This window comes from Microcaecilia unicolor, chromosome 3 (genome assembly GCF_901765095.1).
Source record: "Microcaecilia unicolor chromosome 3, aMicUni1.1, whole genome shotgun sequence".
Classification (NCBI taxonomy): domain Eukaryota; kingdom Metazoa; phylum Chordata; class Amphibia; order Gymnophiona; family Siphonopidae; genus Microcaecilia; species Microcaecilia unicolor.
In genome coordinates, this window is record NC_044033.1 from 153,805,437 (window position 1) to 153,822,278 (window position 16,842).

Here is a 16,842-nt window from a genome sequence, read left to right on the forward strand (position 1 = left end):
AAATCGCGAGAGGATTGTGAAAAATTACAAGAGGACCTTACGAGACTGGGAGACTAAACGGCAGATGACATTTAATGTGAGCAAATGCAAAGTGATGCATGTGGGAAAGAGGAACTCAAATTATAGCTACGTAATGCAAGGTTCAACATTAGGAGTCACCAAACAAGAAAGGGATCTAGGTGTCGTCGCTGAAACCTTCTGCTCAGTGTGCTGTGGCGGCTAAGAAAGCAAATAGCATGTTAGGTACTATTAGGAAAGGAATGAAAAACAAAAATAAGAACGTTATAATGACTTTGTATCATTCCATGGTGCGACCGCACCTAGAATATTGTGCTCAATTCTAATAACCGCATCTCAAAAAAGATATAGTGGAATTAGAAAAGGTGCAGAGAAGGGTGACAAAATTGATAAAGGGGATGAGATGACTTCCCTATGAAGAAAGGCTAAGTGGCTAGGGCTCTTCAGCTTGGAGAAAAGATGGCTGAGGGAAGATATGATAGAGGTCTATAAAATAATGAGTGGAGTGGAAAGGGTAGATATGAAGCGTTTCTTTACTCTTTACAAAAATACTAGGACTAGGGGGCATGCGATGAAGTTACAAAGTAGTAAATTTAAAACGAATCAGAGAAACTTTTCTTCACTCGACGTGTAATTAAACTCTGGAATTCGTTGCCAGAGAATGTGGTAAAGGTGGTTAGCTTAGTGGGGTTTAAAAAAGGGGTTGGACAGCTTCTTAAAGGAAAAGTCTATAGACCATTATTAAAATGGACTTGGGGAAAATCCACTGCTTATTTCTGGGATAAGCAGTAGAGAATGTTTTGTACTTTTTTGGGGATCTTGCCAGGTATTTGTGACCTGGATTGGCCACTGTTGGAAACAGGATGCTGGGCTTGATGGATCTTTGGCCTGTCCCAGTATGGCAATACGTATGTACTAACGGGTAGACATGAATCACTTGTTTACTCTTTCCAAAATACAAGGACTAGGGGGCATGCAATGAAGCTACAAACTGGCTAAATCCAGAGGTCAATATTCCATCCTCATTCTTCTTGATCTTTCCGCTGCTTTTGACACTGTCGATCACAGCATACTTCTCGATACCCTGTCCTCACTTGGATTCCAGGGCTCTGTCCTTTCCTGGTTCTCTTCCTACCTCTCCCTCCGCACCTTTAGTGTTCACTCTGGTGGATCCTCTTCTACTTCTATCCCTCTGCCTGTCGGCGTACCTCAGGGTTCTGTTCTTGGTCCCCTCCTCTTTTCTATCTACACTTCTTCCCTTGGTTCATTAATCTCATCCCATGGCTTTTCCTACCATCTCTATGCTGATGACTCCCAAATCTACCTTTCTACCCCTGATATCTCACCTTGCATCCAAACCAAAGTTTCAGCGTGCTTGTCTGACATTGCTGCCTGGATGTCTCAACACTACCTGAAATTAAATATGACCAAAACCGAGCTTCTCATTTTCCCCCCCAAACCCACCTCCCCGCTCCCCCCGTTTTCTATTTCTGTTGATGGCTCTCTCAGTCTTCCTGTCTCCTCAGCTCGAAACCTTGGGGTCATCTTTGACTCTTCTCTCTCCTTCTCTGCTCATATCCAGCAGACCGCCAAGACCTGTCGTTTCTTTCTTTACAACATTCGTAAAATCCGCCCCTTTCTTTCCGAGCACTCTACCAAAACCCTCATCCACACCCTTGTCACCTCTCGTTTAGACTACTGCAATCTGCTTCTTGCTGGCCTCCCACTTAGTCACCTCTCCCCTCTCCAGTCGGTTCAAAACTCTGCTGCCCGTCTCATCTTCTGCCAGGGTCGCTTTACTCATACTACCCCTCTCCTCAAGACCCTTCACTGGCTCCCTATCCGTTTTCGCATCCTGTTCAAACTTCTTCTACTAACCTATAAATGTACTCACTCTGCTGCTCCCCAGTATCTCTCCACACTCGTCCTTCCCTACACCCCTTCCCGTGCACTCCGCTCCATGGATAAATCCTTCTTATCTGTTCCCTTCTCCACTACTGCCAACTCCAGACTTCGCGCCTTCTGTCTCGCTTCACCCTACGCCTAGAATAAACTTCCTGAGCCCCTACGTCTTGCCCCATCCTTGGCCACCTTTAAATCTAGACTGAAAGCCCACCTCTTTAACATTGCTTTTGACTCGTAACCACTTGTAACCACTCGCCTCCACCTACTCTCCTCTCTTCCTTCCCGTTCACATTAATTGATTTGATTACTTTATTTATTTTTTGTCTATTAGATTGTAAGCTCTTTGAGCAGGGACTGTCTTTCTTCTATGTTTGTGCAGCGCTGCGTATGCCTTGTAGCGCTATAGAAATGCTAAATAGTAGTAGTAGTAGTAAATTTAAAACAAATCGGAGAAAATATTTCTTCACTGTAATTAAACTCTGGAAATCTTTGCCAGAGAATGTGGTAAAAGCAGTTAGCTTAGCGGAGTTTAAAAAGGTTTTATAGCTTCCTAAAAGAAAAGTCCATAAGCCATTATTAAAATGGTCTTGGGGAAAATCCGCTGCTTATTTCTAGGATAAGCAGCATAAAATGTATTGTACTGTTTTGGATCTTGCCAAAACCTGCTTGCAACCTGGATTGGCCACTATTAAGGATGCTGGGCTTGATAGACCTTCAAGTCTGTCCCAGTATGGCAATACTTATGTACCTATGAGTCTCCTTTGGGACCATGAAATAAATGTATTATTGGCCCAGACCCCGCTCCTCTAATGGAATAGGTTCCATCGCTCTCAGGTTATATAAATGTTGCAAGGTAAGAGCAACAACCTGTCGATTTAGCTCTGAGCCACATCAAGACACAATGAATGCTTCTAGGACAGCAGGAACGCCAGGGAGTAACCGTTTCTGACAACCTCCAGAACCCACTGATCTTAGGTGATGTGGACCCATTCGTGGAGGAAGAGGGCCAACCTGGCTCTTACTGAAACAATCGCACAGCGTGGTGCACCCTCACTGGGCAGGGCAGGCTGTTTCAGCCCTGCTGGAGGGGCCAGTCACCAACTCTTTTGGGCCCGCAAAATAGGAGCTCAGTCTAAAGGGCCTACCTGAACACAAGGCCTGGGACGCAGGAGGGAGGATTTGTGGGATTACTATCCTCACATAACACAGGTTACAGGCAAGTGACAAGTGTTTCCTCAGAGGACAAGCAGGATAGCAGAATCCTCACAGATGAGGCTCCCTAGCTACAGGCTGCCTTCAACAGGGGAAAAAAAAAAAAAAAAAAGATACATAACCAGCTGATTTGCAACAGGCAGACACTCTAAAAGGTTTTTGGCAGCAACAATCTTTTGTGTTTTGCATTTTATTTCGGGGGGGGGGGGGGGGGGGGGGGAGGAAGGCAGCCTGGAACTAAATTAAAAAATGGGCCTACATAGGATGCAATTAGATTCTAAACCCCAAATGGATTTTGGAGGACTGCCTGGCCAAACCTACTGTTGCATCAAAAATCTTGTTTTAAACAGTAACGAGAGGTGTATGCTGCCATAGTTCTGACATGACCCTAGTATGCCTTACATTTGCCTGGGCATAAGTGAAGGAAGGCTAGAAATGTAATTGGGAGACTGAAAGATGTTATGAACCACTATGTGAAAAGTGATGAAGAAAAAGCAGATGTACTTAACACATACTTCTGTCCTATCTTCACTGAAGAAACTCCTGGACTAGGACCTCGATCAACTGATAAAAGTACATTTGAAAATGAAGTTGATATTAACCTGTTTACGGAAGAAAGTTTATGAACAACTTCAAACACAAAGTGGACAAAGCCATGGGGCCAGATGGGATCCATCCCAGAATCTTGAGGTAGCTCAGAGAGGTTCTGGTAGGTTCTCTTAAAGATTTGTTTAATAAATCCTTGGAGACAAGGGATGTTCCGCGGGATTGGAGAAGAGAGGAAGTGGTCCCTCTTCACAAAACTGAAGACAGAGAAGAATTGAGAAACTATAGGCCAGTAAGCCTTACTTTGGTGGTTGGAAAGGTAATGGAGGTGATGCTCAAGGAACGATAGCTTGTTTCCTGAAATCCAACAGGTTACAAGATCCAAGGCAACATGATTTCTGCAAAGGAAAATGAATCTGATCGATTTCTTTGACTGGGTACATGCGTTGGATATAGTCTACTTAGATTTTGCCATGGTCCCTCATAAGAGGCTCATAAATAAACTCAGTGAGCTAATGTTAGGACAAAGTGGTGAACTGGATTGGGAACTGGTTGACTGACAGATGGCAAAGGGTGGTGGCAAATGGAGTCTACTCAGAGGACAGAAATTTAAGTAGGAAAGTGCCTCAGGGATCAGTACTGGGGCTGATTCTATTCAATATATTTGTGAGCAATATTGCTGAAGGGTTAGAAGAAAAAAGTTTGCCTTTTTGCAGATGACGCCAAGATTGCAACAGAGTGGACTCCTCGGAGGGAGTGGACAACATGAGAAGAGATCTACAAAAATTAGAAGAATGGTGCAATATTTGTGGGTTAAAATTTAATGTGAAGAAGTGTAAAGTGAGAGACCTTGGGGTGATAGTGTCTGAAGATCTCAAGGTGAGGAAACAATGTGACAAGGAGCTGGCTGTTGCCTAAAGAATGCTAGGCTGCATAGAGAGAGGTGTTATTGGTGAGGCCCCACTTGGAGTATGTGTTCAGTTTTGGAGGACGTATCTCTTTGTGAGTATAAGAAGAATTGAGGCGGTTCAGAGGTGACAAAAATGATACAGGGTTTGTGCCATAAGACATATGAGAAGAAACTGAAGGACTTGAATATGTATATGAGAGAGAGAGAGAGATGATATAATACAAACATTTAAGTACTTGAAAGGTATTAATATTCAAACAAAGCAGAAAGTGAAAATGCGTCTGTCGTTCTCCTTCCTCACAGTTCAATTCAAAAGCATCCTCTTCTTGGAACTAGCCCCAGTAACAACTTGAATCAACAACCCTAAACAGAGAAACTAACCGAGAATACCAGACAGACACAGAACTAGGATGAGATCCTGGATTTATCTGCCGTGCCTAAAGGAAAGAAAATCATTAAGACAGACAATTTTTCCTTCCTATCATCAACAGCAGATGAATCCAGGAACAAATGGGATGTAACAAAAGTTCTCACACTAGGCGGCAAACAGACAACTGCAGAGATAAATGACGACCTAAATGAAGCACCTGCCCACGCCATGATACGCAAATGATAGAGTTTGAAAAAGGTGTGCAAGTAATCAGTAACAATTATCTGTTTTCTATCACAGTAGAGGCTCCTGGTTTTACTGCCAGCAGGTTCAGGCAGAGATATGGCATGTAGCATATCCTGTTTCTTGTAGAACAGTTGATCCGGTTTGTCAGGCCAACGGTAATATTTGCCAGATTTTATAACAGACACTTCAAACTCTCTGCCTATGATCCGATTTATTTCACCAGACACACGGGTCACTACCACTATCATGAATTGTTTCTTCATGCTGATAAAAATTAATGAAGACGAGATATTAAGAAGCTTAAAAATGTTAATAATTATATATGTTTACTTGTAGTACTGTGCTGTGATCATTGAGTTTCCAGAGCTATAAGTGGCATATTTTGGAACCTCAGACAAACGCCAAACAGCTCAAAACACAGAAGCCAGGCTGATATTCGGTAAATCACGATTCGAACATGCCAAACCCCTCCGAGAAAAACTGCACTGGCTACGTATCACCTTCAAAATCTGCACCCTAGTCCACAAGATTATCTATGGTGAAGTCCCAGGATATATGACAGACCTCATAGACCTACCAACCAGAAACATCATCACTAACATACCTAAACCTCCACTACCCAAACTGAAAAAGGACTCAAATACAAAGCGACCTATGCATCCAGCTTCTTCTATATAAGCACACAACTATGGAACGCACTGCCAAAAGCTGTGAAAACAATCTGCGACCATTTAAACTTTAGGAAATCACTAAAAACCAACCTGTTCCAAAAGGCGTACTTTACCGACCCAACATAAAGACCTAAACTCTGCAACACAGCAAAACCAAAGATCATACTAGACACTATATAACCTTCCCTACTTTTGACCCTAATGTGCCTGAAACACACCTTCCTTATTCGACCACAACATCACCTTGAATTTGTTCCTCTACCGGACCTGGCGAACGCCTTTACGGTACTATGTAAGCCACATTGAGCCTGCAAATAGGTGGGAAAATGTGGGGTAGAAATGTAAGAAATAAATAAATGACAGCAATCTATGCAACTTCATTTTTTTTAAAAAATAAAACAGGACCACTATGTGGAGAATGTGCCATGGTCTACAAGGTCGAAGGCAGCTGAAAGATCCAAAGAAACAAAAAGAATATTGCCGAAATCCAAAATAGAATGAAGTTCACTGATGAGGGCTGTAATGGTAGTCTCAGTACTGAAAGGAATGTCTGGCATGAGGGGGTCATAGGAGTATTGAATTCGTGGAACTGCCTCCCTGTGGAGGAGATGAAAACAGTATACGATTCAAAAGAGCTTGGGACAAGTACACAAAATCTCTAAGGAACAAGAAGGGATAGTAGATGGCATGGATGGGCACACTAAATAGACCATATGGTCTTTACCTTCCTTCATTTTTCTATATGCGGATGGCATGTAATATGCAGCTCCACATTCTGTCTGCCCACAACGCAGAACAATCTTATTCCAGAGGGCTGGCAAACTTCACCCGAATACACAAACAGCCTCTTCTCAGCATTACAAGGAACAACATGACAAGGATATTCCAGCACTGCAGGGAATGAACTATATGACAATGGGGGAACAGGAGCTGTGCTACTAGCTAGAAGGCCAAGCCCCATCAGTGGAAGAGATCTTGGGTCAAAGCAACAGCAGGGCTGACAGGAAGACCAAGTTATAACCTGCCATCTAGGATTCTCCTCAGCCAAAGATGGGTTTTTTTTTGTGTTGTTACATTTGTACCCCGTGCTTTCCCACTCATGGCAGGCTCAATGCGGCTTACATGGGGCAATGGAGGGTTAAGTGACTTGCCCAGAGTCACAAGGAGCTGCCTGTGCCTGAAGTGGGAATTGAACTCAGTTCCCCAGGACCAAAGTCCACCACCCTAACCACTAGGCCACTCCTCCACTCCAATGCTGCTTAATCACCCCTGTATTTAGATAAAAGAAAGGAGTTATGAGAATAAAGAAAAATGATAATTATAACCAAAATCAAACTCCATACTGCTTGTGACTTAAGTCAGACGTATGTCCACAACTAACCTAAAGAGAAAGAGAAGCCATGTTGTGGAAAGAGACAAGAATAAAGGGGGACTGTAACTTAAAGAATATAATACAAGTACCAACACCCCACCCACAACAACCACATGCAGTTTAAAATGAATATATTTTAAATTGCTGCATTAACTGTAAAGGCAATTTTCAAAAGGGCTTTAGATGCCTCCCTGTCTGCCCTCACTCACAAAACTGCAGGCTGTCCTACTACGTATCCCCAGGTCCTTCATCCACACCACATTTCATCCTGTAGCTCCAGTGGTGTCTGTTTCCCCAAGTCTATTTCAGGTGCAATGATTTATCCAGACTGAAGGATAGCCTTGCTCTCCACCTTCTCCTGCTAGGCTCTGCCCCCATGAGTGACTGCTTCGAACACACAAGTTTCATCTACCTGCTGCAGTGCAGTACTGACTTATGCTGCCTGAGCTATGCTTTGGATGACTACTGCACAGGTCAATCGTGAAATGTTCTGGGTCATATAGTAATAATAGTATAAGCCTATATATACACAGCTCAAGTGACTCTTCAATGCCTTTTTTTGTTACACACATAAAGACCTACTGGATTTTTTTCCAAGCAACGTGTGCCTCTCTGTTACAGAGCACAAGCTGTGGAATGAAGGAAGATGGTATGAACTGTTTACTGGAGCACCCCCCCCCCCTCCAGAAACTGAGCACAGTAAATTATCTCTGCAATAAGTACAGAGATAATTTTCAGTTCTGCCTCCAGAGAATGCTAGTGGCGTATCATGTCAAGAGTTGGAGTTACTCATCAGAAAAGTGAGCAGTTTTCCTCTGCCTTCTGCAGAAAGGCTGCTCAGAATTTCTGCCAAGCTAATCGTCACAGCAACATAAAAAGTGAGCACTGCAAGTTACCAGAAGGAGCAACCAGTGCAGCTTCTGTTGCCTGAACATTAAAGCACAAGGAGCCCACAGGAGATGTCTATTCTTTAGGTATCATATGGCTCTGTGAGAGTGCGCTGAGTGGCTCCCAAACTGAGGCCGGTGCAGAAAGGATCACAGGAGAGCCACACACATAAAAGTTTTGCAAGGCTTATTTATGCACAGAATAGGCCCCCACTTTACTTTTTGTTTGGGCATGCGCACATGATCTGTTATCTCCCTTCAGGCTTTGAAACTTGCAAGCACTTCTTTCTGGTTGCAAAAGACAACAAACCTTTCTATGTTGCTCCAGACCTGGTGAAAACTTTCTCAAGTTGAGCATGCACCAAAGCCACAGTTTCTCTGCAATTGCATGGAATGCTTTAATGCACTCAATGCCATTTTAATGGAGCATGTGGCTGTTGTCTTCTATGCAAGATAACACCTGCGCTCAAACCCCTCCTGGGCTGTGCAGCCACTAATGTGCTTGAAAAACCCATGGCAACTATGCAGTTACCTTCAATATAGGCCCCACTGTGCTTTGCATGTGAAACTTTCGAAAACAATATGGGAGCTTAGGCACTGCATGTCTCACAAGCTAAGGGCTGTCTGTACTGTACATCAAACAGCTGTTTCATGTCCATGAACAGTAAACAAAGGAACAGGGCAATCATCTAGTGAAGGCTAACAAGCTAGAGAGCAAGTGAGGATAAGAGAATGAAAGCACAGGAAGGGATAGTGGCCATGTTATGGTTAAGTCTTTTTGGTTTACAGGGAAATATCTCTGTCTACTGCTGGAGCCCAAGAGCTGCTGCAAGCAGAACTGATTTCTTTCTATTACTGATACCTGTTAATACCAACAGACAACCCTGTGTTGTCACAAGTATTGGCAGCTGCAATACATCAATTCCTAGCCACGTGTACTGCTGCTGTACTCCCGGGGAAAATGAATACTTAAAATGTTAAGTTCTAAATTTTGTTAAGAATTGTTTTTCTGTTTGGATCAGAAACATATTATATTTGACAAATGGTAGACAAAATGTTAAATACTGTGCACAGATTTTTTTTTATTGGCATAGAGGCCTCCCCCATCCCCAGACTAAGTTTCCTGTTACTAGATGATAGCTGTTTCCCTTCAGATTTCTGATCTTCCACACCTGTTTTCCCAAATCAGGGTGTACAAATGCCACCCAGACATAATCACACAGAGAAATGTGTGCCTAGCTGGTACAGCCAAGATTATTTTGCCCAAGGTACATCAAAGGACAGGAGCATCTGAAGAATAGAGCACTGGATGTCAATTAAGTATGTTCCACAGAAATAAAACAGAAACCCTTAGAACCATTCACTTGGAGAACCTGAGGCAAAGAAAACTAAAGGGGGTTTCTGTGAGAGGCATACTTGTCAATGTAGATATTGAAGACAAGGTTTTATCTTCTAAGGCAGTGGTTCTTAACCAGTGGTGCCAGAAAGGTCAAATGAGGTGTAGAGAAAGGTCTTGAAACCAGAGGCAATTTATTGAAACGTTCCTGACAAGAGTGAAGGCAGTTATGAGGACAGTTATTAGTAGTCTGCATACTACTGTAATTCTATTCATGATAGCTGTTAACAGGTAACAGTTAACGACATATGTAGCTGTCTTTAGTCACTAGTGGGCATGTAGTTTAGGAAGAAGGTGCGAGCGTTTCAATCAGTTAAAGGGGTGCGGGAACAAAAAAAAGATTAAGAACCTCTGACTTGAGGAATGCATTACAATCACCTTCAAAAAAGTTATATTTTCAGTAAATCTATTTTTTTTTTAAGTATCTTTAAAAAGTGAAAATCTTTTTTCTTTAGCATGATTGCTTCCTCTCCCTGTTTGGAACAGGATTGGAACTGAGATGCACTAGTCAGGACTGTGTCCCCTTTAAGTGAGGATATGGGAATGCAAATACACTCACATCTGCACTGTTATCCCTAACATCTCATAAAAACATAAATGTTGCCATACTGGGACGGACCAAAGGTCCATCAAGCCCAGTATCCTGTTTCCTACAGTGGCCAATCCCAGTCACAAGTACCTGACAAGAACCCAGGGCAGTAAGACCGATTTTATGCTGCTTATCCTAGGAGTACAACCAACCAGTGGTAGAACGTGTGCTACTCCGTGCTTCTAATTGCTAGTTTGTGATGGGAAAGTCTCATACGGTCAGTCAGGCAACTTTTTTTTACCACCAAACGGCAGGCCTGTATTCTGTGACTATTTATAATCATCGACTGCCCGACGCTGTGAAGACTGTGGCCGTATTAAGCTGGAAGACACAGTATCGCTTCCTGCATTAAAAAGAAATTAAAGTACCAGTGCTGTAGCTAGAGCAAGTGACTAAGCCTCCGGTACACACTAAAACGAACAAAACAGAAAAGTGAAAGAAAATAAAAGAAATATAAAAGAAAGACAGTAGAGCACTGCACATATTTGCACGTTAAAATTGCACTGTGGAGGGTTGGGGGCCGTCAATGATTTTTTTGGTGGTAAAAAAAAGTTGCCCGAATGACCGTATGAGACTTCCCGATCATAAACTAGCAATTAGAAGCACGGAGTAGCACATGTTCTATCACAAGTTGGTTGTGTTTCGTTTACGGTATATTGGTGGAATATTGCCATCTACATTTTTTGACAGTTATCCCAGGAATAGGCAGTGGATTTTCCCAAGTCCATCCAATAATGCCTTATGGACTTTTACGAAATTATCCAAACCCTGCTAAGCTAACTGCTTTGACCTCATTCTCTGGCAATGAATTCCAGAGTTTAATTACTCATTGAGAAAAGGAATATTTTCCCGAATTTGTTTTAAATGTACTATTAGCTTCATTTTGTGCCCCCTAGTCCTAGTATTTTTGGAAAGAGTAAACAAGCGATTCACATCTACCCTTCACAAGTCCAACTCAAATCATTTTAAGAAACCATCTGTTTCACACTTAATTTCAACAATGCGACCACATTTGTACAACATTTAGATGTTCAATGTTAACGCCAGTCTTTGAGAGCACCAATCTGGTCAGGTTTTTAAGGCTATGGATACTAAATATGAATATACATTTGCATACAACAGAGGAAACACATACATATCTCCTGCATACTTAGCATGGACAACCTAATAACCTGATCAGATTGGAGCACAGGATGAGAATTGCCTATCCATTAGCTAATTTCTCTCTCTCTTCTTTTTTTGATCTTTTAAAATAAATGTTTATTATATTACTCACACAGTGGTGGGATAAAGTGGAATGACAAAAGCAGGATTACCTGGACCTAAGCTCATGCCTTTCTAGTAGTAACTCCTGGCGAGTTACATGCAAAAGTAGTAGGCATTTATTTCTCTTAGATTGTAAGCTCTTTGAGCAGGGACCGTCCCTCTTTGTTAAATTGTACAGCGCTGCGTAACGCTAGTAGCGCTTTAGAAATGGTAAGTAGTAGTAGTAGCATTTCCCAGCCTCAGGATATAATGCTGGCCAATCAACATATAATCTATGTTTGTACCTAAGGCAATGGAAGGGATAAACGAATTTGAACCTTGGCTTTTATGGGTCTCTACTTATTATTTATTGCTGCTTTATTAGGCAACTCCCCCCTAAGTTCCCCTATACACTAAAAAGATGAGACTCTTTATAGGGCATAATGATTTTTTTTAAAAATTACTAAAAAATTAAATATATATTTTTTAAAGAGGCATGGGGGATAGGGGGTAGACTACATCAGTCGTCACAACTCTAATGACAAAAAGGGGGGGGGGGGGATAAACCGCACGGACCTGCCTTTCTGTATAGGCTGAATGGGCCATGCTGGTCATTCGTCTGCCATCATTTCATATATTACCAGAGAGAGGGGGAGGTAAAGGCCCTGGCCCAGGATTGCCTAGATAGCTGTACCGCCCACTAGGCCAGCGTGGCGCGTGAGTGGACGTTCGTCACCTGCCTCCTACCGACCAGTGGGGGGCGCACTCACATCCACACCGCAACGTGTCGCCCACGCGATCTACTGGGGGAAAAACCCCACACACTACTCTTTTCATTTTTTTTTCTATTGTAATTAAATAGGGCGAAGAGACCCCCATTCCCGAGCAGCTACTTACCCCAGATCCTCCAGGGCCTCTAGAATATCGCTCTCCATATTCTCGTTCTCCATTACTCAACAGCAGCTGTTGTGGTAGAGCTCCTCGGAGCGGTCGCTGACAGAGATTCCCTGGTTGAAATAAACACACCTCGGCCGTTGTCGCGAGAGAGATGACCGAGCTCCTTCCGCCCGGCTTGCGTTCCGATTCCGACACCTCTTAACAGCGGCAAAAGAGAAAAAGCTCCGTCACTCACTCACTACCCACCCCTAACGCTCTTCCGGCGACTGCCGGGTTGGCACGTCCGGGCCCTCCTCCCTGACCTTTCACTCTTCCTACTGAAGCTGTCTATGGCGCCGCCAGGTAAGGGCTGTCTGATTTTTTTTTGAAGCACATTAGAAGGAAAGAGATTCAGCCTGTATTCGGATTTGTCTGGGGTTTTTTTTTTACACATTCGTTCCTTTTGTACTTTGCCGTAAGTTTAGAGAGGGGGTGAATTAGTAAGGAGTGGACCTGATGTTCAGGAAGCGTTAGGGACGCTTTCCGGACTTGACGAGGTCCCCGTACTTCCGCCCCAGAAGGCGAAGTTTGTACGGAGCGGTGGCGGCGCGCGGGGCACTGGGTGGAGAGACTGGAGCCCGCGTGCGTGGAGTTACCGTGCTGCTGTCCTTTTAACTGGAAGTATCGGAGAACTAGCATGGTTTTTTTTAATGAGAAAATTCAGAACTAAATTAAGCAGGGTTGACAGTGGTCTGAAAGAGTGAGAGCTATGGGACTTGAGTTATGTTTTCATAACTGCAGGGAAGGGAGCCTTATCTAATTTAGCCCTAACATTTAAGGCTTCTTTTATAAAGCAGTGCTGTAGATTAGTAGCATGCGCTGAATGCGAAGCCGTTGGAACCGAGGGGCCCTTTTACTAAGCTGTGTTAGGGTTAACACGCTCGTAGCATGCACCAAATTGACCGTACTGCAGTTTCCTGTGGTAAGAAAATAATTTTCCATCACAAGGCATTCCCAGCAGCAGTGTGGCCTGATTACCGCAAGAGTTGATAAATCTCTCTTATCTGTCCCCTTCTCCTCGCCTGGAATAAACTTCCGGACGCTGGAAGTCTAGCACCCCCCCCCCCCCCCAACCCTCTCTTTGGCCGTTTTCAAGTCCAAATTTAAAGCCCACCTCTTTACCACTGCTTTTAACTCATAACCACTGCCCACCTGCCCTGTCCTTTTATCCTCGCCTCTTTATTCCCTTCCCCTTAATTGTTCTGTCTGTCTGTCTCTGCCTGTCTTATCTAGATCGTATGCTCTTTGAGCAGGGACTGTCTTTTTTGTGTGTGTGTATGGTGTTATGGTCCCTCTTCACAAAAGTGGTGATAGGGAAGAAGCTGGAAACTACAGGCCGGTAAGCCTCACTTCGATTATTGGAAAAGTAATGGAAGCGATGCTGAAGGAAAGGATAGTGAATTTCCTGGAAGAAAATGAGTTGCAAGATCCGAGACAACATGGTTTTACCAAAGGGAAATCGTGCAAAACGAATCTCATTGAATTCTTTGACTGGGTGACAGGAGAATTGAACCGTGGACGTGCTATAGACGTAATCTACTTAGATTTCAGCAAGGCTTTTGACACGGTTCCCCACAGGAGGCTCTTAAATAAACTGTATGAGCTGAAGATAGGACTCAAAGTGGTGAACTGGATTAGGAACTGGTTGATGGACAGGCGCCAGAGGGTGGTGGTGAATGGAGTTCGCTCGGAGGAGGGAAATGTGAGTACTGGAGTGCCTCAGGGATCGGTGCTGGGGCCGATTCTGTTCAATATATTTGTGAGTGACTGCCAAAGGGTTAGAAGGTAAAGTTTGCCTATTTGTGGATGATACTAAGATTTGTATCCCCATGCTTGGAACAAACTCCCCGAGCCCATACGCCGGGCCCCCTCCCTACCCATCTTCAAATCATTGCTCAAAGCCCACCTCTTCAATGTCGCCTTCGGCACCTAATCACTACATCTCTTCTCAGGAAATCTCATATACCCCAACTTGACATTTCGTCCTTTAGATTGTAAGCTCTTTTGAGCAGGGACCGTCCTTATTCGTTAATTTGTACAGCGCTGCGTAACCCTAGTAGCGCTCTAGAAATGTTAAGTAGTAGTAGTGTAACACAGTGGACACCCCGGAGGGAGTGGAAAACATGAAAAAGGATCTGAAAAAGCTAGAAGAATGGTCTAAGGTTTGGCAATTAAAATTCAATGCAAAGAAATGCAAAGTGATGCACTTAGGGAGTAGAAATCCAAGAGAGGCGTATGTATTAGGCGGTGAGAGTCTGCTAGGTACGGATGGGGAGAGGGATCTTGGGGTGATAGTATCTGAGGATCTGAAGGCGATGAAACAGTGTGACAAGGCGGTGGCTGTAGCTAGAAGGTTACTAGGCTGTATAGAGAGAGGTGTGACCAGCAGAAGAAAAGAGGTGTTGATGCCCCTGTACAAGTCGTTGGTGAGGCCCCACCTGGAGTATTGTGTTCAGTTTTGGAGGCCGTATCTTGCTAAGGATGTAAAAAGAATTGAAGCGGTGCAAAGAAAAGCTACGAGGATGGTATGGGATTTGCGTTACAAGACGTATGAGGAGAGACTTGCCGACCTGAACATGTATACCCTGGAGGAAAGAAGAAACCGGGGTGATATGATACAGACGTTCAAATATTTGAAAGGTATTAATCCGCAAACAAACCTTTTCCGGAGATGGGAAGGCGGTAGAACGAGAGGGCATGAAATGAGATTGAAGGGGGGCAGACTCAAGAAGAATGTCAGGAAGTATTTTTTCACGGAGAGGGTGGTGGATGCTTGGAATGCCCTCCCGCGGGAGGTGGTGGATGCTTGGAATGCCCTCCCGCGGGAGGTGGTGGAGATGAAAACGGTAACAGAATTCAAACATGCGTGGGATAAACATAAAGGAATCCTGTGCAGAAGGAAGGGATCCTCAGGAGCTAAGCCTAGAATGGGTGACAGAGCTGGTGGTTGGGAGGCGGGGCTAGTGCTGGGCAGACTTATACGGTCTGTGCCAGAGCTGGTGGTGGGAGGCGGGGATAGTGCTGGGCAGACTTATAGGGTCTGTGCCAGAGCTGGTGGTTGGGAGGCGGGGTTGGTGGTTGGGAGGCGGGGATAGGGCTGGCCAGACTTATACGGTCTGTGCACTGAAGAGGACAGTACAAATAAAAAAGTAGCACATATGAATTTATCCTCTTGGGCAGACTGGATGGACCGTGCAGGTCTTTTTCTGCCGTCATCTACTATGTTTACTATGTTAGTAGTAGAGTAGCATATGAGCCCTTACTGCCATGTAAATAGGTGACGTAAAGGGCTCAGGCAATAAATAGCCGCATTCTACTTTTAGCAAACAACCATTTACTGTCTCATTAAAAAAAGGCCTTTTTCCCAAGCTGCAGTAAAAAAAAAATGGCCCAGCACTCACTGATTTCATGCACTTACACTTGCGCAGGCCACTTTCTATCTTGGCTTAGTAAAGGACCCCTTAATGAGCTTTGCATTCAGTTGGCCTGAGTAGTGCTGCTTTGTAGAAGGAGCCCTTGTTTTGCTGAAGTATCTTTCATGTCAAGCTGTACAATATTGACATGTTGTTTTTATTTCTGCAATGTTAATCATGAAATATCTTCAAAGTAGGAGTTGTCAGATTTTTTAAAAACCTTTTAACATCCTATTGTGAAATAGGAATGATGCTTAGTGGCAATTTATGATTGTAAACTCTGCCTTTTTGATTTTTTCCAAATCATGCAATATACCCTGTCTGTTTCATAATTTTAGAATGTCTTTGTCTCTCCTACCTTTAGCTTCATAGTAACATATGTGACCCCCCCCCCCCCCCCCTGAAAATTGCCTTTGAGGCAGGCAAGTGGAAGGATTTTCAGGGAGGTCACTAAGGAAACAACTGATATTGACAGCCTGGTGAGGAAATCAGCCCTTGGGGGCAGGACAATAAAAGATTACTTGGAGAAAATTCTGGTCTTTGGTAGCCCACCCGTACTGAGACTCATAGCACCGAGGGGGAAATCTTGGGAACCAAAGCAAGAGAAGTTTGCAGTATGTGGTTATTGGAAGCCTTCGCTACACAGCAGCGGGTGCCTGCAGGGAGTTCCCGAACTGGGAACAAGAAGGAGTGCTTGGGGGACAATAAACCCCAGGTAGGAGAAGTGGTAATGGGCATGCCTCACTTAAGTACATAAGTATTGCCATACTGGGAAAGACCAAAGGGCCATCAAGCCCAGCATCCTGTTTCCAACAGTGGCCAATCCAGGTCACAAATACCTGGCAAGATCCCAATAAAGTACAAAACATTCTATACTGCTTATCCCAGAAATAGTGGATTTTCCCCAAGTCCATTTAATAATGGTCTATGGACTTTTCCTTTAGGAAGCTGTCCAAACCCTTTTTAAACTCCGCTAAGCTAACCGCCTTTACCACATTCTCTGGCAACGAATTAGACACATTGAGTGAAGAAAATGTTTCTCTGATTCGTGGGCTTATAAGGAGGGGAGGGGAAGGGTTCTTGGAGTATGTTCTCTGTAAAAGTTTTTATTGTGCCATGTTGGATG

General features: G+C 43.8%; 1 protein-coding gene across 1 annotated transcript in view; it reads right to left on the reverse strand.

The window, feature by feature from the left end:
- The window catches only part of FAM98A (family with sequence similarity 98 member A), an 84,585-nt gene extending 71,834 nt beyond the window's left edge, over positions 1-12,751 (reverse strand). The window contains exon 1 of the mRNA XM_030196506.1: positions 12,265-12,751. Within this exon, the coding sequence (XP_030052366.1) occupies positions 12,265-12,317 (53 nt within the window). The 5' untranslated portion in view covers positions 12,318-12,751. The remainder of the gene's footprint in view (positions 1-12,264) is intronic.
- Between the last annotated feature and the right edge of the window lie 4,091 nt (positions 12,752-16,842).